This window comes from Bos indicus, chromosome 1, assembly GCF_029378745.1.
Source record: "Bos indicus isolate NIAB-ARS_2022 breed Sahiwal x Tharparkar chromosome 1, NIAB-ARS_B.indTharparkar_mat_pri_1.0, whole genome shotgun sequence".
Classification (NCBI taxonomy): domain Eukaryota; kingdom Metazoa; phylum Chordata; class Mammalia; order Artiodactyla; family Bovidae; genus Bos; species Bos indicus.
The window spans coordinates 140,776,968-140,798,567 of record NC_091760.1 but is presented as its reverse complement, the minus strand read 5'-3'; the positions used below and the strand labels follow the sequence as shown (position 1 = coordinate 140,798,567).

The following is a 21,600-nucleotide window of genomic DNA, read 5'->3' as shown; positions in this document are numbered from 1 at the left end:
CATAGACTTGCTACATAAGAATGACCTTGTTTACAAAGTACAAGAGTTTGATACTCTTATCACTGATTTATTCCAAAGTTACACTAATCTTATATTAACTGTGCTACTTGATTGCATTGTATTTATGAGCCCTACCTTTGCTACAGCTTCATCTACCGGAAACCCATTATCCAGTATATGCAATATGTGTATGTGTTTGTGTGTGTGTGATTTATTTTTTAATATTTGCCAGGTTTTCTTGTATTTTTGTGGCACAGTGGTAACGAATCTGCCTGCCAATGCAGGATATGCAAAAAACATAGGTTTAATCTCTGGTGGGTCAGGAAGATCCTCTGGAGTAGGAAATGGCAACCCACTCCAGTATTCTTGCCTGGAAAGTTCCATGGACAGAGGAGTCTGGCAGGCTGCAGTGCAAGGGGTCATAAACAGTCGAACATGACTGAGCACACACACAGAGTCTTGTATTTTTAAGTTAAGTCTTCTGGGATTTCTTGAGTTCTAATTCAGCGGTTGGCATTGAGTTCTTCCTCAGTTCTTGCTATGTGATATATATATATATATATATATTTACTGAGCTCATGAATATGCATTACCCCAAAGACAAAGTTCTGTTCAGAACACTGTCTGGACTTGGGACAGGCAAATGAGCAAGATAAACAAGTGAATAAGCAGACTTTTTTTAAGGTAATAAGCAGCAAAAAATGTCAACTATTTTTTCCCTTGCTTTTGTCATCCCTTTTCTGTTCTGCAGAATAAGAGGAAAATACTGATAATCACATACAGCTGGGTCTTATTAAAAGAGAACCCAGCACACATGATTCCCCCAGTGACAATCTAAAATGAATAAAAGTGATTTGGATGGATGGATGGATGGACAGATGGATTGATGAATAAATGAATGGATGGATAGACAGATGGATGGCTGGATAGATGAATGGATGAAGTATACAGAGATAAGATTACAAACAGACCTGATTTTATTATGAAAAATAGATCAAATTTTCATTTTAGATGAAGCTAACTATTGCAGGTTGTGTTCTTCAGGGAACAGCCTCTAAGTTGGAGTTTAGTGTGCAGGATGTTTACCAGGGAGTGTCCTTATCATTGACTCCTGGGAAGGAGAGGCAAGGAGAAGGACTGGGCGCAGGGAGAAGATGAGTTGTAATGCAGGCATATGGCAGCCTCATCTGATTAAGCAGGAGTCTCTGGAGAAAGTGTTTCTTCAAAGTCGTCCTGGGTTTGGGCAAAACTGCCCTCTTCAGTCACTCAGTGGATACAGGCCACCAAGGATCTCTGCAGCTGGGACATTTTTGAAGTGGCTGATGGCTACTGGGTACCCCCCTGAGGTCACTTGCAGATTCTGGGGCCTATGTCTTTAAAGTAACCTGGGCCATGTGTCTTCATGTACTTCACATCCTACCACTTATACAAATGTTAAACAGCTATAGATATGCATGATAAACACCTTTACCTAAAGATGTTTTCATTAAATTGCTCCCCCTTTCTCTAATAACATCATCTAATATTTCAAATAAGAACTAAAGTTTGTCACAGTGCATGATAGGATCGTAATTAGACTAGATCTTTGTCATCAAAATGTTTAATTCAAAGGATGTCTTTGACTTCTATTACTTCTTTAACTTGTTTATTATTCAGGTAATATCTGTGCATCTACTGTTAATGAGATCAAGTAATAATAGGATGGTCACTGCTGACACAGGATTGGGGTCAGTGGGAGGACCGATGAAGAAATAAGCATAATGCTGGGGGAGGGAGCAACTGCCTTGAGAAAGGGAGCACAAGATGAGAAACAGCATGTTTCAGCTAGCTGGGTAGAGAAATAAGAAAGTCACTGATTTCAAAACAGTGTCATCATTGAAATATATGGGAGCTATTTGGACAGCAGAGGAGATGGATATTTAGCTAGGTCTGGACAGAAAGTCTAGAATCAGAAGACAGTTTCCAAGAGAAATGGAGCTGAGTATTAGAGGCATGCACAGCTTGAAAAAAAAGTCCCCAAAGGAGGTACCAATGCAGTTGAGTTATAACACTTGAAGCCAGTTGGGGTGAAATGGGGCCTCGTGGGTTGGGGGGGACAGAAAGAGGGACAGGGTGTAGCCTTCACGTTCACAGTCAATGTTCCTGAACCAGAGGGTACTTGCTCAAGGCAAACCTTGAGAGACAGTATCCGGTCTTGTAGCATTCAGTGTCTCCTGCGGGATTTTGAAGGCAGTAACATGATTGACGGAGAGATTTACAGGAGTGTCTTAGAAAAAGTAATCTGATTGAGGTATGTGAGATGGATTACAGTGCAGAAGGAAAAGAATGAGAAAGACCGATTAGGACAGGATTGAAAAGTTTTCATAAAAGATGGTGATAGTGTGCTCAGGAACAAAAGAGCCAGATGCAAGAGGTACTGAGAGATGGAGTAACTAGACATCACAGCCCAGGGAGAGAGAGATGAAGGCAGCGAGAGATGAATAGCTAGGAATATCATATTCCATTCCATTCTATCCTACTCTATATAACATTTATTCAATAACTTTTATTATTCTGAACTTCTTGCGGCTGGGAGATTTTACTAGAGAATTGAAAGTGAAAGTGAAGTCATTCAGTCGTGTCCGACTCTTTGCAACCCCGTGGACTGTAGGCCACCAGGCTCCTCCGTCCATGGGATTCTCCGGGCAAGAATACTGGAGTGGGTTGCCATTTCCTTCTCCAGGGGGATTGAACCCAGGTCTCCCGCATTGCAGGCAGATGCTTTAACCTCTGAGCCACCAGGGAAGCCCTAGAGAATTGAAGGGGAGGCTTGAATGAAAAGGAAACAGGACACATTTGGGCTGGGATCTGAAATCCTCTGAGACATCCAGGTGAAGATCGTAGCAGACAACTGAACATGCAGTCAGGAAGCTTGAGAAGGAGTTTTGGGTGAAGAGGTAGATGAGGCAGTCCATAGCGTGGAGCTGACACCTGGGATGAAGGGTGTAGGTGGGACCATCAGAGAAATAGAGGGAGAGGAAGCGAGGCTGGGTCACCGAGGGACAGTGTCTCCATTAGGAAGGGGCACAACCCATTCCAGTATTCTTGCCTGGAAAATCCCATGGGCAGAGGGGCCTGGTGGGGAAGAGTCTATGGGTTGCAAAGAGTTTGATACAACTTAGAAACTAAGCAACTGAGTAAAATAAGGACCAGAATTCTACATAGAAAAAAATACACATTAAGAGATAACACCAGAAAAGGAAAGAGTTCCAACTCTTTGGGAAAATTACAATATAACCTGAGAAAAGATATGTTTTATCATAGTAACATCTACAGCAGATGATGTTCTAACAACAGTAGGACAAGTTCACGGAGACCGAGAACAGTAGGGGTTCATCTCATGTGAGAATTGTGAAGTTCATGTTTGTGGTTTTGCATGTTTATTTCAATTGCAAATAGGCAATTTCAAGTCAAGGCAGGTTTCTTGAACCTAGGACTTTCTGAAATTGGGATAAATGTGTGTGATTTGGTCCCATTATTGTTTTCTGTCCCTGAGGGAGAAGGTTTATCATTTAGAATGAAGCCAGAGCTAGTAACCTCTGAGACACCAGTTTACTGTTTTTGCTATGACACTTGTCTTAGAAAGTACTATTGACAGAGATATGTGTGCTCCTTTGAGTATGCCTACAACAATTCACGGGTGTGAACATCTCTACATGCACCCAAGCCTCCTACTTAACTTAATGTGATCATTTCAATTTCTGGCTAAACAATTAGCCTGTTTAAGTAACCTGTTTAATTTAGTATGTTTTATGTGGTTTGGGCTGTTGCAAATATGCCCAAGACACAGCTCCCTAAAGGAAATTTAGAGATGGACCCTGAAGGCCGTCCTGCCCCCTAGATGGACATGCCTCTCTCCTTCTTTGCCCTTCCACCCAGCAGTAGCCCCAGAGAACACCCTACTGGCTCACTCCTGCTTTTTATTTCTAGGTCAGTGTTTGGGTGTCAGTTAATATCAGCCCATGTTTATGTGCACATCCAGAAGCTTCTGTTTACTTAGCACCTGCTGGCCCCGAGCAATGCCCTCCTCACTTCTGCATCAGACCCTCCCAAAGTTCTCTGCCCTGTGCCCTTCTCCTCTGGCAGGCATGAGCCAAGGACCTGGAGCCTAATTCGTGGTGAGCCAGGAACAGCTCTGGCAGCTGATGACCCAGAAGTTGCCCAGTTCAGTGTTTCTGATGGCCATACGTGAATAAGCAAGCCTAGGTCTTGACTTTATCTCCCAACTTGCCCTACCAGCAGGGGGAGAAATGGCTCAGTGGATCCGCGAGTTAGAAGTCCGGGGACCCTAGGACATGTGGCATATAGTATGTGTGCATGGAAAGTATTTGTTGTTGGGAGAACATGAATGCAAAGAGTAAAGTGATGGGTATAGTAATAGATATATTAGACAATCTCAGAGGGTTTTGTAGACTGGGTGAAAGGTCTTGGAAATTATACCTTAGGACTCCTCAGAGGTTTTCAAGAGGGCTTTGCATTTCAAAACATTTTTCTGGTGGATATGTGAGAAATGCTTTTCAGAGAGAATAAAATAATTGTTACTTTGGTACAGGTGCAAGGTGAGAGAGAACTCTGGCAGCTGACGTAGCAATGTATAGAAAGATTCTGATTCAAAAGAGATTTGAACACAGAGCATCAAGCTGAGCTGAGCTCCCTGCACTGTTCATCAAGTCCCCACCATCTTTGTTTCACACACGGCAGTGCACATACATCCATTCCCATCTCCCAGTTCATCCCGCCCCCAACCCTCCTGTGTCCACCCGTGTTCTCTACGTCTGCATCTCTGTTCCTGCCCTACAGATAGGTTCATCTGTACTATTTTTCTAGATTCCACATCTATGGTTGTTAATATAGGCTGGGACGTGGAGGAGGGTGGTCCAAGAAGGAGGGGATATATGTATACATACAGTTGATTCACTTCGTTGTACAACAGAGACTAACACAACAGTGTAAGACAGTTATACCCCAATAAACAAAGAGATTTAGACAAGAACATCTTGAGGGATTTAGTGATTTATTAGCTGATAAGATTGAGAACAAGACGGAAGTATGTGTGACTCTCAGTTTCTAGATGTAGTGGCCAGTCAGCTGTGTGCTGCTTAGTCCATTCATTATAATTAGGTTATCAACTTCCTTGGCCACTCGGCTAATCAGGCTGCATAGGACCTCACCTTCATCCTTCCTGTCTCACCATCTTGTCATTGTTATGTCTTGAACCGATCTCCCTTTTTATTCATCACTTTGGGATTGTCTCATGTGCAAAGTGTAAACACATCCAGGGTACATCATCACTCCTTAAAGGTATTTTCAAAAACTGTTGCGCAATCAAGATATATCTATATAGGGCCCTATTTATTCCACTAGTTGTAGAAAATAATAAAAAGATAAAAATCGATGTCTCCTGCCTCCTGGGTCATTCTGCTTAGGAAACAGCTCTGTACATAGATCTTTCTATTCACATGAGTCATACATTTCATTATAGAATCTTGAACAACAGGCTCTTGGGGTGGATGGAGAAAGACGTTAATGGTGTTGTGTGAACAGAGTGGAGGATTGTGTCACACAGTCAGTGATCTACTTTTCTAGACTTGAGAGCACACTGCAATGTTGCAGAATTGGACAATAACCAGTCTTATAGGTAGACCGTCCATTAACCAGTGTGCTCAACCCACAAGTTACACGTGTTCATCATCCTCACAGTTTTCAGGCCACAGCTTGTACCTGGATGAGTCTACTCATCCAGAGCCCTGAGTCTACTTAGGTTCCAGGCATCCCTTGTGGGCATACAGACCCTGAAATGAGTGTGTAATTGGGACTGGACTCTCAGGGACCAGCCATGGGATTTGCATGCCCATAATGGGCAGTGTTAGGAGATGCGATTTTTGGAGATTTTGTGAAACACATAAGATGTTATAAAAAAATAAAAAATAAAACCTTCTTAACAATTGGGAAGAAAGGACTTGTTAAACAGAATAGAAAAAAGACAGGAAAATTAAAGTATCTGCAGCCATGACTCAGAAGACTTTGGCTTGAGGCAGTCTCTTTAAACAGTCTGATACTGAGAGCTGTCAACCTGAGACTTTTGTATGGAGACTCATGGAGTTCAATTACAGAAATGGAATGACAAAATGTGGAATTGATGGAATTATATATGGCAATGGAAAAAGAGCCTCACATGTCTCAACGTGTATGTAATGCATTTGATTTTCCCACTGAATTATGGGCCTTGGGACAAAAAGAGGAAAAAAAAAAAAGAGGAAGAGGAAAGGAGGAAAGATGCTAAAGTGAGCTACCTGTGTGTACCACCTGGGCTCTGGGGCCGCATGTTACATAAAGCCCGCCACTGACACTCTTATGAATTGTTTCACCATCATTGTTTTACATGTGAAGAAATGGAATCAGAGAGTTAAAAAATAAAAAAACTGGGTCAAGGACTTCTCTGGTGGTCTAGTGGTTAAGAACCCACCTGCCAATGCAGGGGACACAAGTTCAGTCCCTGGTCCAGGAAGATTCCACTTGCCTTGAGACAGTGAAGCCTGTGCACCACAGTTACTGAAGCCCACATGCTAGAGCCCATGCTCAGCAACAAGAGAAGCCACCATATAAGAAGCCCATGCACTGTAACTGGAGAGTAGGGGGCCTACTCTCACACAACTAGAGAAACCTGTGCCCAGCAAGGAAGAGCCAGTGCAGCCAAAAATAAAATAAATGAATGAATGAATGAAAAAAGAAAACTGTATCAAGATAACACTGCTAAAACTACCCACAACTGGCCAACACCCAACTATGTTTCTTTTAATATGCTTTAATAAACTCTCCTCCAGGTGGGGTTGGGGGAGAGAAGTAAAAATTGTTTTGTACCCTCTGAAAAAGAATATACATTTCATTTTTGAGGGGCAAGACAGAAATATATTAGCCTGATTTCATGTTCTTGCTATGCATTTAGAAAGAACAAGAATCTAGATTAACATTTAGTCTAAATTAACACAGCATTAGAGAATGGAACCCACACCATTATGTAGAATGAAATCCACAAAACTGATAAGAAGTGACCTTGAGCAGATATTTACAAACTACATAAGAAGGATATGTGAAAACCTGCTGCAGGTTACATTCATAATTTCTGCTCCTATAATGCGACAGTGTTTCATTATCAATAAGATTCAGAGAATTTACCTTAGAAAATGAGGCAATGAATCTGATAAAGTAAGTGATGTGCCTAAAGCTGGTGATTTGACTTCACCAGAATAATTACAAGAGATTTAGAACCCCTTGGTGTACTTCTTGTCTCCAATTTTGTATCTTATAAATAAAAAATATAAAATATTGGACCCTTTCAAATATTTCTGAGCATTTTCTACAGCAGACTTGCATTCACAGCTGAAGCAAAGGAGACAACATACGTAGTAAGAAGTGACATGTTTGACACATAGGTTTTTAAAATTTAATTTGCACTAAAAACGTGCATCCCAATGTAATGTGGCAAGCGAAACAAGAAGTCACAAAGCTAATGTTAGCATTATTCTGGGAAAATGACTTTTCCCTCGAACTAAATCCTTCCTCTCATCATGTAAAATTTTAACTATCTTGGATACCTTTTTTAAAAATAAATATGTTCTGAAATATTTTAGATATTATTTTTTCCCCATTTAATATATTAACAATAGCTTATGAGTCAAGAGTCTTAATTATGCACCTTGATATTGTATTAACTGCAGAAACACTGGCTGTGAAGAGCAGGGTGCCTCAGCGTAGACTCTGGGCCAGCTGCTGTGTGTGCTGTGGTTGCATCTGCTCTTTGTATTTATGCTTCGTTTCTGCCTCACATTAACCTTACCTATCGTGGCTTCTTACTGAGCCCTTGTCAATATGCCAGTTCTCAGCATCCAGTTGAGACCAAGAAATGAGATAATAAGAGTGCTGCAAAAGTTTAAAATACAATGTTCAGAGTGAGGGATTGTCCTCTGAGTGACGTGAGTGAGGGTTATGCCTAGGCTTCCTTTTTTATTATTATTGACATGAAGAGCCAACTCATTGGAAAAGACCCTGATGCTGGGAAAGACTGAAGGCAGGAGGAGAAGGGGGCGACAGAGGAGGAGATGATTGGATGGCATCACCGATTCAATGGACATGAGTTTGAGCAGGCTCCGAGAGATGGTGAAGGACAGGGAAGCCTAGTGTGCTGCAGTCCACGGGGTTCCAAAAAGTGGAACAGGACTGAACGACTGAACAACAACAATTGGAGTATAATTGCTTTACAATGTTGTGTTACTTTCTGCTGAACAACAGCATGAATCAGCCATATGTATACATACGTGCTCTCCCTCTCGGACCAGGCTCCTGCCCCCGCATCCCAGCCATCACAGAGTACTGAGCTGAGCTCCCTGTGCTATACAGCAGCTTCCTACTGGCTCTCTATTCTACATAGAGTGTGTGTGTGTATATATCCCACCTTACCCTCCTCTGCCCGAGTCACATGTCCATTTTCTACATCAGAGTCTCTATTCCTGCCCTGCAAATTGGTTCATCTGTGCCATTTTTCTAGATTCCACAAATATGCATTACTATATGATACTTGTTTTTTCTCTTTCCGACTTCACTCTGTATGGAAGATTCTTGTTCCATCTACATCTCTACAAATGACACAATTCCACTCCTTGTTTATGGCTGAGTAATATTCCTGGGCTTTCTGACATTTGTTTTCACTGCTTTGGGGTCTTTATTTCCAGCAGTGTCACTTTATGGATAAATATTCTGAAATTTATTTCTGAAATTATAATTATATGTCCTAGAGTTCTATAAACCAATGAATTACAGATATTTTAGAATTATGGAAAGCATGAATTTTTAAAAATGGATTCTCCTGTAGCTACTTCTTTTTTTTAATAGCCAATTGATTTTTTATGTATTATGGTTTTTAACTCCTCAGAGAACTCATTACTACACATTTTTTCCTGTTTTTATTTTTTTATTTATTTTTAATTAATTAATTTATTTTAATTGGAGGCTAATTCCTTTACAATATTGTAGTGGTTTTCGCCATACACTGACATGAATCAGTCATGGGTGTAGGTACTTCTTGCCTCCATTCTTTGCAAATGATATTCACATGCCATTTTTCTATGCTGTGAGTTTCTTTTGCTATGAAGAAGACACTCCTATATTTAATGAGTATTGACAGCCTACACCCCATATTGTTTTCTGATTAAACAGATAGTTTGAAAGGTATCTATCTTATCTTTCTTTCTTGATCTGGGGTTTAGAAAGTAAGTCCTTATCTATTTCTTTCCTCTCCCATTATAACTGATAAGAAAGGTAGAGTCCTGTACCTTGTCCACTTGTTTCACTTGGGTGTTCCGTTGTTGTTGTTGTTTTTGTTTTGTTTTGTTTTTTCCCTTCAGTAAAGGCCTGGTGCAAGGCAACCAATTCAGGTGCATGTGAAGTTCTGTTAACCCCTATGTTAACTCATCCACTGCTCATAGAAGCCCCCACCCTGCCACCTTGATTTACAAATAAGGAAACTGAGGCACAGAGAGAGGGCTAATTGTTAAGTCATGCAGGACTCATTGCCACTCCATGAATTGTAGCCTGCCAGGCTCCTCTGTCCATGGGATTTCCCTGGGTACTGGAGTGGGTTGCCATTTCCTTCTCCAGACTAAAATGACACAGCCAGACTTAAACTCAGGGAGTCTGGCTCCAAAGTTGATTTACCTTAGAAAAATGATCTCCAGTTCAGATAAGAAGCACCCAGCCAGCAACGGGTGCCTAGGTTCATCTGAGAAGACTCACAACTAGGTTTCTGTGTGTAAGAAACCAAAGAATTGTCTTGGAAAATTACTGGCAAGCTAGTCTTACCTAACAGCTTACACCTGGAGAGTCCCTATGCTAACAGGATGTTTGGAAAGAAATAAACTATAGTCTTTGTTGAGAAACATGGACTTAGGATGGGAAGGGAGAAGAAAGAATATGGGACTTAGGTAATGTCTGGGAACATTGTAACCCCACAATATTCAGCCAGTGAGGAACTGGGGAGGGGTCTGTGCTCCAGAGGATAAAAGTGCTTGCTGTAATGTCCCAGGGGTGCCTGTCCACCCAACACCACATCTTTCAAGACCATCATTAAAAGTCTTGCTTTCACTGTGTAAAAACAAACAAAAAGAAACCAAAGAAGAGGAAATGCAGTTACTTTTTATTTTAAAGATGTCAGTTTATTACATGCTAATATTACACGTGGAATAAACATTTGTGACACTTGGGGCAAGATTTAGAGAAATACAAACACTCTTGGTACAGCTTGGCACTTTCCCCACCTCATGACAACCATGAACAAACCAAGCGTAATTCAGCTTGATCTAAACAGGTTGTAGGCTGTCAATACTTATTAAATATGAGAATGTCTTCTTACAGCAGGAAGAATTTACAGGATAGAGAGTGTTAGTCACTCAATCATGTCTGACTCTTTGCGACTTCATGGACTGTAGCCTGCCAGGCTCCTCTGTCCATGGAATTATTCAGGCAAGAATACTGGAGTGGGTGACCATTCCCTTCTCCAGGGGATCTTCCCAACCCAGGGATCAAAACTGGATCCTTTGCACTGCAGGCAGATTCATTACCATCTGAGCTACAGGGAAGCCTGTACAGGATAAAGGGCTCTTTTTTTCAAGAACAGAGGCAAGGCTTAGCTACAGAGGAATCAGAGTGTAAAGAGAAAACAGAAACAAAATCCATACTACCTACATTTGTAAAATAGCACTAACTCAATGGTTTGTAATTACCAGGTAGAACCCATCCTGAGATCTTTGTCTCTTAGCATCAGACCAACTTGTTGCAGACCCAAAGTTCTATTAATAACTTCACATTGAGTATCCACAGCAGTTTTGACACTGACTATGCTTGTGTATTGGAGAAGGCAATGGCACCCCACTCCAGTACTCTTGCCTGGAAAATCCCATGGACGGAGGAGCCTGGTGGGCTGTAGTCCATGGGGTCACTAGGAGTCAGACACGACTGAACGACTTCACTTTCACTTTTCACTTTCATGCATTGGAGGAGGAAATGGCAACCCACTCCAGTGTTCTTGCCTGGAGAATCTCAGGGACGTCGGAGCCTGGTGGGCTGCTGTTTATGGGGTCGCACAGAGTCAGACACGACTGAAGCGACTTAGCAGCAGCAGCAGCAGCATGCTTGTCTGTACCTTTGGCTGTTTGTTTGTTTACTTGCTTGTTTCTCTGGTAAGGTCTAACTTGAGCCACCTGCTTACTGATTCTGGCTGTATTTGCAATTCTAACTTCCCACCTCCTCTAGAAGCATGTGTGTGTGTGTGTGTGCGCGCGCATGCACGTGTGCTTAGTTGCTCAGTCATGTCCAACTCTGCAATCCCATCGACTGTAACCCACCAGGCTCCTCTGTCTGTGGAGATTCTCCTGGAAAGAATACTGGTGTGGGTTGCCATGCCTCCTCCAGGGGATCTTCCCAACCCAGGGATCGAACCCATAATACTAAATAACAGAAAAGCCACTGCTATGCTTTGTTAACATAGCAGCCTATGACTATGCATGCATGACAGCTGTACCGGGTAGAGATGGTATATCATGTTCATTGCTGTCTGACATACTGACATACAGTGCAATATTGAGCACATACTAGCTGCTCAAAACCCACTCCAGTGCTCTTGCCTGGAGAATCCAAGGGATGGGGGAGCCTGGTGGGCTGCCGTCTATGAGGTCGCACAGAGTCGGACAGGACTGACGTGACTTAGCCGCAGCAGCAGCAGCAGTAGTAGCTGCTCAAAAAACACTTCTTCAGTAAATGAATGAATGACTGGTTTCCATTCAGTTGTTTCTTAGCTGGATTCCTTACATCTCCCCTGAGTTGATAATGAAATGAAACTATGACTGATTTAATGAATAAATTCTGCAGACATCCTGCTATTTCATAATTTCATTTTATGAAATCACCTAGCATAATAAGTGGCTTACATTAAGTTATATGGGCTTAAAATCTTAATCTATGAATAACTACCCCAAAAGACTGATAGGAAGAGCACATTGTCAGGTTGCCCATGACCTCATGACCAATAAGTAACCAAAGGAGAATCCAAAATTGGCTCCTCTGGTGCCATTTTGACTATTTTATGATGCTGATACCCTGTGAGGCCATCTAGGAAGCTGCCAAGAAGAATGATCCTAAGTCAAGAGGGAAAAATAAGAGTGTATTAGGGAAATTAAATGAAAACATAGCATTCCAGATGGAGTGTGGCTGTGTCCATGGCTGGCTGAGCTGAAGGTTATAACCTTATCTTCAGTAGCAGCACATCTCCTCAACTCAGAAAACTGACCACGGACCAGTTCATAATATAAGATCATGGGCAAGGAATGTGCAAAATTAAGGGGGTAGAGAGGAAACACAATGGACATGAATCTGAGCAAATTCCAGGAAATAGTGAAGACAGGGAAGCCTGGCATGATTGTCCATGAGGTCACCAAGAGTCGGACACAACTTACTGACTGATAATAACAAGAACTGAGTAACTGTGCAGTTATCCTAACATAAACATTTTAAATTAACATTTGCTATTGGCTGGATATTGGATATTTTAAAAGTATTTAATAATAAAACTGAAATCTCTTTCTTCAATAGACCTAAGTATGTTTACTAAAAACGTGTGGAATGGATTGAAGGGAAAACAGTAATTGTAAAGTTAGTATTAGCAAGGCAGGAAAGAAATCTCTTGAACACATTTTTAAAAGCTTCCAAGAGAAAGCCAATCCCAAAGCCGTCTTTCAAGGCATTTACACTGAAAAATGCAGAACCTGAAGTATCTCCTTTAAAAAATGATTATTGAATTTAAAACATTTTTATCAAAATAATTAGATTAAGCATATTTTCTGCAGTATTAATACAAATTAACCCATGCTTATCATTTAGAACAATAAGAAAATTCAAAGAACAGGAGAGCCCTATTTCAAATCTTCTGCTAGTTCATATATGTGTATGCTGTAGCAGTGACTTGTATTGCTCTTTCAATGTCATGCAAGAGGGTTAAAGAAAAGAGAATGTAGAGTAATGACAGTTCATTATCATCTTTCCTTTATTACTTCTTCTTTTCTTTCAGTTCCACCTTTTATCCAGCCTTTTGAGTTTCCAAGGTTCTCCATCGGACAGCGGGTCTTCATCCCGTGCGTTGTGGTCTCAGGGGACTTACCCATCACCATCACCTGGCAGAAAGATGGCCGGCCAATCCCAGCAAGCCTCGGGGTGACCATTGACAACATTGACTTCACAAGCTCCTTAAGGATTTCCAATCTTTCCCTGATGCACAATGGGAATTATACCTGCATAGCCCGCAATGAGGCAGCAGCTGTGGAGCACCAAAGCCAGCTAATTGTGAGAGGTAAGGAGGGACTGAGGCTGTGTGGCATCCATGCAGTCAAACTCAATAACGCTCGTCAACGGTGTTTCCTTGAAATATTCAAAGTAACTAGAATTCCCATTCAAACACACACACACACACACACACACACACACAGCTGTAGGAACCAACTATGAACTCCTCTAAACTCCAAACCAAGGTTTAATTGATATTTACCTAAAATATGAAATTTCAAAAATTAGCCAAGAAGAAATGTGTGGATGAAGATGTGAGGTCCATGGGATATATTTCTTGAAATAGGGCTTCCCTACATTAACCCGGTGATAGTTGAGGCCCAAAGCTCATGAGCACATGCTGTGTTGAATTTACCTTATAGCACTTTTTGTATTATCATTTAGACTGATGGTTTTAAAAATAATATTTGTCAAAGCCATATATCACAGTTTTTCTAAAGTCAAAACATATAAGGTAGCTTTTATATGTTTTTGTTTTCTAGTTTCTAAAATGTAGTTTTCTTCATCATTTCTGTTGAGCATTAAATCTCTCATTATCTGCGAAGGGTACTGAAACATCTATTAAATAAGTGAAGTATGGCAAAAATTTATGAAAAAATTGAAAGAAGGTAGTTTAATTTGCAGAAAATTTTTCTAGGGCTCTCAGTGAACCTGAAATGTAAGCTAAAGTCTCATTTCACATCTCTGCCCAGATCTCCTAATTCTCATTAAGGTTCACATGCATTACCTGCAAAATGAGAAGCTAGTGTTCTCCAGTGTCTGTGGAGCATGGATGTTCTTTGATTTCATGCTTCTTCTAGAGGTGTATGTGTTCATCTACCCATACAATACTCCCCCACATTGCAGAAGTAATTGTATGAAATTAAAGATTTATATTAATGTTGACTGTTTGCATTTTGGGGCTTCACAGGTGACACTAGTGGTAAAGAAAGTGAGTGAAAATCTCTTAGTCATGTCTGACTCTTTGTGACCCCATGGACTGTGGCCCACCAGGTTCCTCTGTCCATGGGATACTCCAGGCAAGAATACTGGAGTGGGTTACCATTCCCTTCTCCAGGGATCTTTCTGACCCAGGGATTGAACTGAGGTCTCCTGCACTGCAGGCAGATTTTTTACCTTCTAAGCAAGAACCTGCCTGCCAATGCAGGATTTTAAAGTTCTCTAACACAGGGCTCTCATTATAGTTATCAAGAGGGATGGATTCCATCACCTTCAAGACAGTCAGTAGATCTGAGCAAACTCTTTCTTGAGCTGTAGATTCCCAAGTCCTTTCTCAGACCTTGCACCTGGTCTCCATGACACTTCTCCTTCCTTTCTGCTGAAAAGTAATGCCCATTCTGGCTAGTTGGCAACAGAATAAAGTGAAGCATACTTAGAATTCATATGAAGAAACCAACTTTGTATTTGTGAAAAAGAGTTTCCCCGAGTAAATCAGAACATCTACCTTCAATTAGATACAAACCAAAGGCACAAATGGCCTTATACTAATAAAATTAGGAGCAATGATTTTTTCCCCAGTTTTGAAGATACATAAACATGGAAGCTGCTCCAGTACTGCTTCCCAAATGCTTTCTTATGAGAAGAACTGACTCTCACTATCATTTGAAAGGTCAAAACAGGGAGTAAATCAGCCTGACTCTGATATAATCTACTCTGAAGGATCCAGGTCAGAGAAGAAAAATGCTAGATGAAAATGTACACGAGTGTTCTGTGAATTGCTTGACTTTGCAGGAAAGGCAGGTGAACTTTTTGACCAAGGCAAAAGTCAAGTGACCTGGAATTGAGCTCAGCCAATCAGGATAATGCAGATGACCATAATCTGATTAGTGTCTCTCTGTGGCTGTTTTAAAAAATATGTTAAATAAGCTTCTGTGAAATTAACATTGAATCACTAGTTGGATAATACAGCCCTGAGAAAGAAGATGTGCTTCACAAGTAGGTCAGTAGCTGGAGAAATAGTCAAGGACAAAATGATGTGGGGCACTGGTTTTCAATCTGGACTTCACTATGAAATCTCCTGAGAGATTTAAGAAAACACTGATGACTATTTTCTAGTCCTAACTAAACACACGACCCTATGGACTGTAGCCTACCAGGCTCCTCCATCCATGGGATTTTCCAGGCAAGAGTACTGGAGTGGGTTGCCATTTCCTTCTCCAAACTAAACACAAGTAAATCACCATCTCTGGGAGCAGATCCATCTCCCAAATCTCTGGGGCATTATTCTTTCTTTTTTTAAATTCAAAAATCATCTGTTAATGATTCTTGAATTTTTTTACATATTAAAATTACCTGGGGAGCTTTAAAAAATGCCTGATGTCCAGGCTGAAGTCCAAATAAATAAACATCACTGGTGGGGTGGTGGGGGGGACCCAAGCACAATGGGTAAATTTGGGGGACCCAAATTTACACCAGAATTTGTAAAATTTCTAAGCTGATTATAAAATGCAGGGAAGTTTAAGTCCACATACCCTAGGTAATTTGAATATACAACTACTTTAGAAGTCTATTTTGTTCTGTAAATGCAAAGAGAGGCCATTGGTGACTTTAAGCCAGCAGCATGACCTGATTTATGTTTTTGATCATCACACTAGCAGCTGTGTAAAGAATGGACTGGTTCAGAAAGCAAAGATAGTAGATAAGAAGGCATTTCAGAAGTTGAGGCAAGATAGAAAGTGACTTGAGTGAAAGTAGTGGGTCAAGGTAATAAGAAGCAGTTTTAATTTGCAATATGTTTTGGAGGCAGAGCAAACAAAACATGTTATAAAGTGACTATAGCAAGTGAGAAAGAAGATTCCTTAATTGGAGTACATATTTTGCCTAGTCAGGTAGATGAAAGTGTCTGCAGCAAAAGTTGAAAAGATGTAAGGAGTAGCAGTTGTCACAGGGAAATAACCATACGAGAGCAACAAGAGTGTCTAGACCCAAGGCATTCCAAATTTAAGATTTCAGAATAAGAGGAGAAATCCACAAAGGAGACAGGAAGAAAAAGCAGTCACTGAAACAGGAAGAAATCCAGTGGATTGTGGGGCCCTGAAAGCAAAACAGCAAATAATCAGGAAAGATACATAATAAAGTATATCATGTCCCACCAAAAGTAGAAAAAGAGGAAAACCAAGAATTGTTCATTGGGTTTGGGGGAAGATGAACACTGATTTGACCTTGCACAACGGGGTAGCTACAGTGAATGAGAAAAAAGAAAGGGAGGTAACTGAATGTGTGGAAACTCAAGAAAATACACTTATTTTTATATTTTCAAGAATGTTGCTGTGGCAGGAGGCAGAAAAAATGGAAAGGAAGTTAGATATGGACATGGGACAAGGGAAGCTTACATACTAAAGGGAATGAGCCAGTAGAGAGGAAAAACTGTATGTGGCAGGGCAAAGAGATTATTAGAGGATCCAGGTCCTTGACTTAGTTAATTGGGTTCTTTTACCAATGGAATATGTCCAAACTAATATAATAATAATCCTAGTAGGGCCCCATAAGGTAGAACCAACAGAAATGGTTGGAAATTTCAGACAGCCAGGTTTGGGGTCAAGTAACTTAAAAGATACATTTAAAAAGTCATCAGAGAGTAACACACAATGGATTTATCCTCCTACCATGAACAATTATGAAAAGTGAAAGTGTTACTCACTCAGTCATATCCAACTCTTTGCAACCCCATGAACAGTAGCCCCACAGGCTCCTCTGTCCCTGGGATTTCCCAGGCAGGAATACCAGAGTGGTTAGCCGTTCCCTTCTCCAGGAAATCTTCTCAACATAGGGATCAAACCCAGGTCTCCTGCATTGCAGGCAGATTCTTTACCATCTGAGTCACCAGGAAAGCCCATCAACAATTATAAAACTAGACAAAAATTTGTAAAGTAATCATTTTTCAGGCAGTGAAACACACAGTAGAGGGCTGTGTGGTCCTTGAGATAAATATGACCTGTTCCCCAAATGCACCCCAGATCTTTGCTTGGTGCACTTTCCAAACCATGATAGCAGGATGAAGAGCCAAAACAGATAATAGTGACTTTTCAGGTGATGATAAACAAAGATTAACATTTAGAATTATTGAGGTGCTAGATATTTCAGGGCAGAGTACTAGGGAGTGGGGACCTGTTCAAAGAAAGATTTCCTAATATCTGTATAGGGTTCCCTTTGAGTCTTTAGCTAGGTACTATGCTTCACATGCGTAGGGTGAGACTTTATGAGATCTAGTAGAGAACAGTTACCAGGAAAATGTGACATGATTAAAGATTCCAAGAATTACACAGTGCTGAGAAGTGTTGAATTTCTGACTAATCAGAGTAGAGAATACACAGGGAATTCAGTTGAAATCTCAGAGAAGCCACAACTAAAAGAGACCTAATCTAGTCCTGGAATAAGGGTTCTTCTAAACCAGCCTTAACAACAAGGCTATGAGTTGTCTTGACAGGATAAATTTCTTCACCAGTAAATTAACTGTCTGTAGTCATACCATTTAACACTCTTAAAAGGAAGACAACAAAATCCAGACTATCAATACATAGCATATCCACAATGCCTTACATATATTTACTGGGTATGGGGAAAAAAATAGGAAAATGTGAGCCATAAATAAAAGAAAAAAAAATAAAAGAAACAACCTAATGAACATACAGAAGTTGGGATTAGAAGCAAGGTTTTAAAGTAGCTATCACAATCAAATTTGAAACATTCAAATGAAATTATGTGTGCCATGAGTGAATACAGAGTCTCTTGGCCTACAAGATCAAATCATTCAATTCTAAATGAAATCAACCCTGCGTATTCATTGGAAAGACGGATGCTGAAGCTGAAGCTCCAATACTTTGGCCACCTGATGTGAAGAGTTGAAAAGACTCTGATGCTGAGAAAGATTGAAGGCAAAAGGAGAAGGGGTCAGCAGAGGAAGAGATAGTTGGATAGCATCACCAACTCAATGGACATGAATTTAAGCAAACACCAGCAGACAGTGAAGGACAGAAAAGCCTAGAGTGCTACAGTCCATTGGGTCACAAACAGTCAGACGTGACTTAGAAACTGAACAACAATCATAAACATTTTGAAAATTTCACATGAAAAGATGTGTGCAATGAGTTGAATACATAGGCAACACAGAAGAGCAGTGTAAAACATTAAAAAAAAAAATGAGCCAAAGGAAATTCTAGATCTGAAAACACAGTATCTCATTCATTTCTGCTCTGCCCCTAGCACACAATTAGGGCAGAGAACTTTCTACCTGAATAACTAATTGCTGCCATGAGTGACAGCCTTTTTTCTTAGATAGCTAGATCAGGCAGCTGCTCTCAGAATTTCTAATTTTAGTTTGAATGGTCAAGTAGTTGAATTTTGTTACCACTTTAGCTAGATCACATTCCAGATAAGCTAAATATATCTTTAGGTAAAATAAAGAATCTTATCATTTATTGTTGCCATTTAGAATAATGTGAGTTCCATATTGCAAACTGCAGACTTGCTAACTTTGGAGCATGATCTGTCCTTTGATTGGTGAAAAATATGCAAAATTAAGTTGGAGAAAAAACACCCACATGAAAACAGCAAACAGTATTAGAGAATACTTATATGGGTTTTTATTTCAATCTTTAATATCAGTTGGGGAATGCTTTTCTCTAAGAGGCTTTAAAGTTTTTGGTCTGAGATGTAACCTGGGAAAAGTAGAACTAGAACAAGGACCTTGAAGACTTTGAAGTTGCCTTCTTGCAGCTAGGGTGGTTGCAAAGTCTCCAAGTGACAGTGCCAAAGAGCAAAGCGAGCTTTAATAAGGGAGAGCTCTGTGGCTTTGATGGACTTCATAGAAGAAGCGAGAACCATCAACTCTGATGTGTAAGTCGGGTTAGAAAGAAACTGAAAAATACAGCAACACTGGAACTTTTAATAAGTAAACCAAAGTCCACGTTTCTGCTTGTTCATCTTCTATATGATTTAGAAAAGGCAACTGAATTTCTGAGTCAGTTTCCTCATCTGTACAATAGAAATTATGAGACATACTTCTTGGAGTTGCTGAGAGAATGGAATCAGATAACATTTGTAAATGTCCTTACCACCCAGCTAGTTGCAGGGCTTTCCAGTTCGTCTTCCTTTAATGAATGAGTACAAAGGAGGACAGAGGTGTTCAGACATGTGTTTTGAGGCCAGTGAGGGATAAACAGGACCAGCTAAGACACAAGTGGTGCCATGATCAGAGTCAGCCCACCTGCTTATTGCCATGACCAAGTACATGCTTGATGTAGGAAGTGATGGGGAACCTCAGAAGTCCTAGCCCTTGGAATAATGCCCTTGGAAGTAGGGCATACATATGGTATCAGTCAATGGGCTGTGGCTCTGCAGATAAGAGAACCCAGCAAAGACCCCATGGCCTGTCAGTCTGACTCCCCAGACCCCCTCCCTGCTTCTCTGCCCTCTGTTTCCTTTCATCTCTATCAGGATCTGGACACCCATTAGCTGTGCCATCTTGACTATATTCCTTAACCTATTTTTACTTAGATTTTACTTCAATTTTCTTATTTGTAAAATGGGATGAGGGCTTCCCAGGTAGTGCTAGTGGTAAAGAATCTGCCTGCCAGTGCAGGAGATGCAAGAGACACGGGTTTGATCCCTTGATTGAGAAGATCCTCTGGAGTAGGAAATGACCACCCACTCCAGTATTCTTGCCTGGAGAATCCAATGGACAAAGGAGCCTGGTGGGCTACAGTCCATGGGGTCACAAGGAGTCAGATACAACTGAGCAAAGTCAACGGGTGGTAACTCCCATTCCTGCTCTTCTTCTGTTTTTCCTTTCCTTCCACTCACATGTACATGACTTTGGTACTGACTGAGGACACTTTACATGGAGGAGGCCAGGTGGTAATCCCAAGCATCAGACAATTAGTTAGAATAGTGGCCTAGGGAATACAGTCAAAAAGGTAATAGTACACTTACTTCTGAAGAAACTGCAGCATTTGGGGATAAATTGTATCTGGGAAATGAGGTGATAACTGAGGCTGTAAAGCTGAGGTGTAGGATAAAAAGAAATGAGAGAAATGGAATTTGGGGACTCAGTTCCTGCTTATTCCTCATACCAGAGTCTTATGGCTTTGGACCATTGTACAGCTTAGCACATTTTTGATAGCTTGGGTCACAGGGAAGATTTATGAAAGCTTAATTTAAAATAAATTAGCTGTTATCACAAAGGAAGTTGGAGGAAAAAACCCTTAGCACTTAGGCATGTGCCCCATGGCTTACACTGGCAGTGGATAGATGATGACCCTAATGTCACACTCAGTTGGGTGACCTTGGTATTGGTGAAACCATTTTGAGGGAAAGGACTGGAATTAATGGCAAAACACGCCCGCCCTTTGGTTCCTGTTATTGGCTCTGCATTACTGCAGGGCAAGCTGCCAACATTATGATTTCCTGTCTGTGACTCCAAAGGTCAGTCTTCTTACACTTCTTTATATCTTATGATGAGTCCGTGTTTCTGCCTTTTAATAATGAGCCACCACATAGTGAAACAAACACATTATCTAAAAAGCCCCTACTTGACCTTCATTTGGCAGGAAAATAAAACTTGTAAAGGCCACTTTCTTGTTGCTATTTGTTAACCCAATTTTTGACACCATATTCATGCTCTCATGTTGCTTCATTCATCCATTCATTTTTTCCAAAACATACTTATTAAGCATCTATTTTATAAGATGTTTAATAAGAGATACTCTGAGTGTGCCAAAGAATTGATGCTTTTGAACTATGGTGTTGGAGAAGACTCTTGACTTGACTTCAAGGAGATCAAACCAGTCAGTCCTTAAGGAAATCAGTCCTGAATATTCATTGGAAAGACTGATGCTGAAGCTGAAGCCCCAATACTTTGGCCACCAGATGTGAGGAGATGACTCATTGGAAAAGACCCTGATGCTGGGAAAGACTGAAGACAGGGGGAGAAGGGGACAATGGAGAACTAGATGGCTGGATGGCATCACTGACTCAATGGACATGGATTTGAGATGGTGAAGGACAGGGAAGCCTGGCGTGCTGCAGTCCTTTGGGTCACAAAGAGTCAGACAGGACTGAGTGATTGAACAAGAACTGAGTGCTGGTTATACAGAGTGGTCAATATGGGGAGACCCAATCCTTGCCTCATAAAACTTAGTAACAACCTAAATGGGAAAATAATCTGCGAAAGAATAG

At 40.8% G+C, this 21,600-nt stretch overlaps 1 protein-coding gene across 1 annotated transcript in view; it reads left to right on the top strand.

The window, feature by feature from the left end:
- Positions 1-21,600, top strand: part of DSCAM (DS cell adhesion molecule) — an 857,668-nt gene that overhangs the window by 572,681 nt on the left and 263,387 nt on the right. Inside the window, exon 9 of the mRNA XM_070795162.1 lies at positions 13,154-13,432. Coding sequence (XP_070651263.1) covers positions 13,154-13,432 — 279 coding nt within the window. The remainder of the gene's footprint in view (positions 1-13,153; positions 13,433-21,600) is intronic.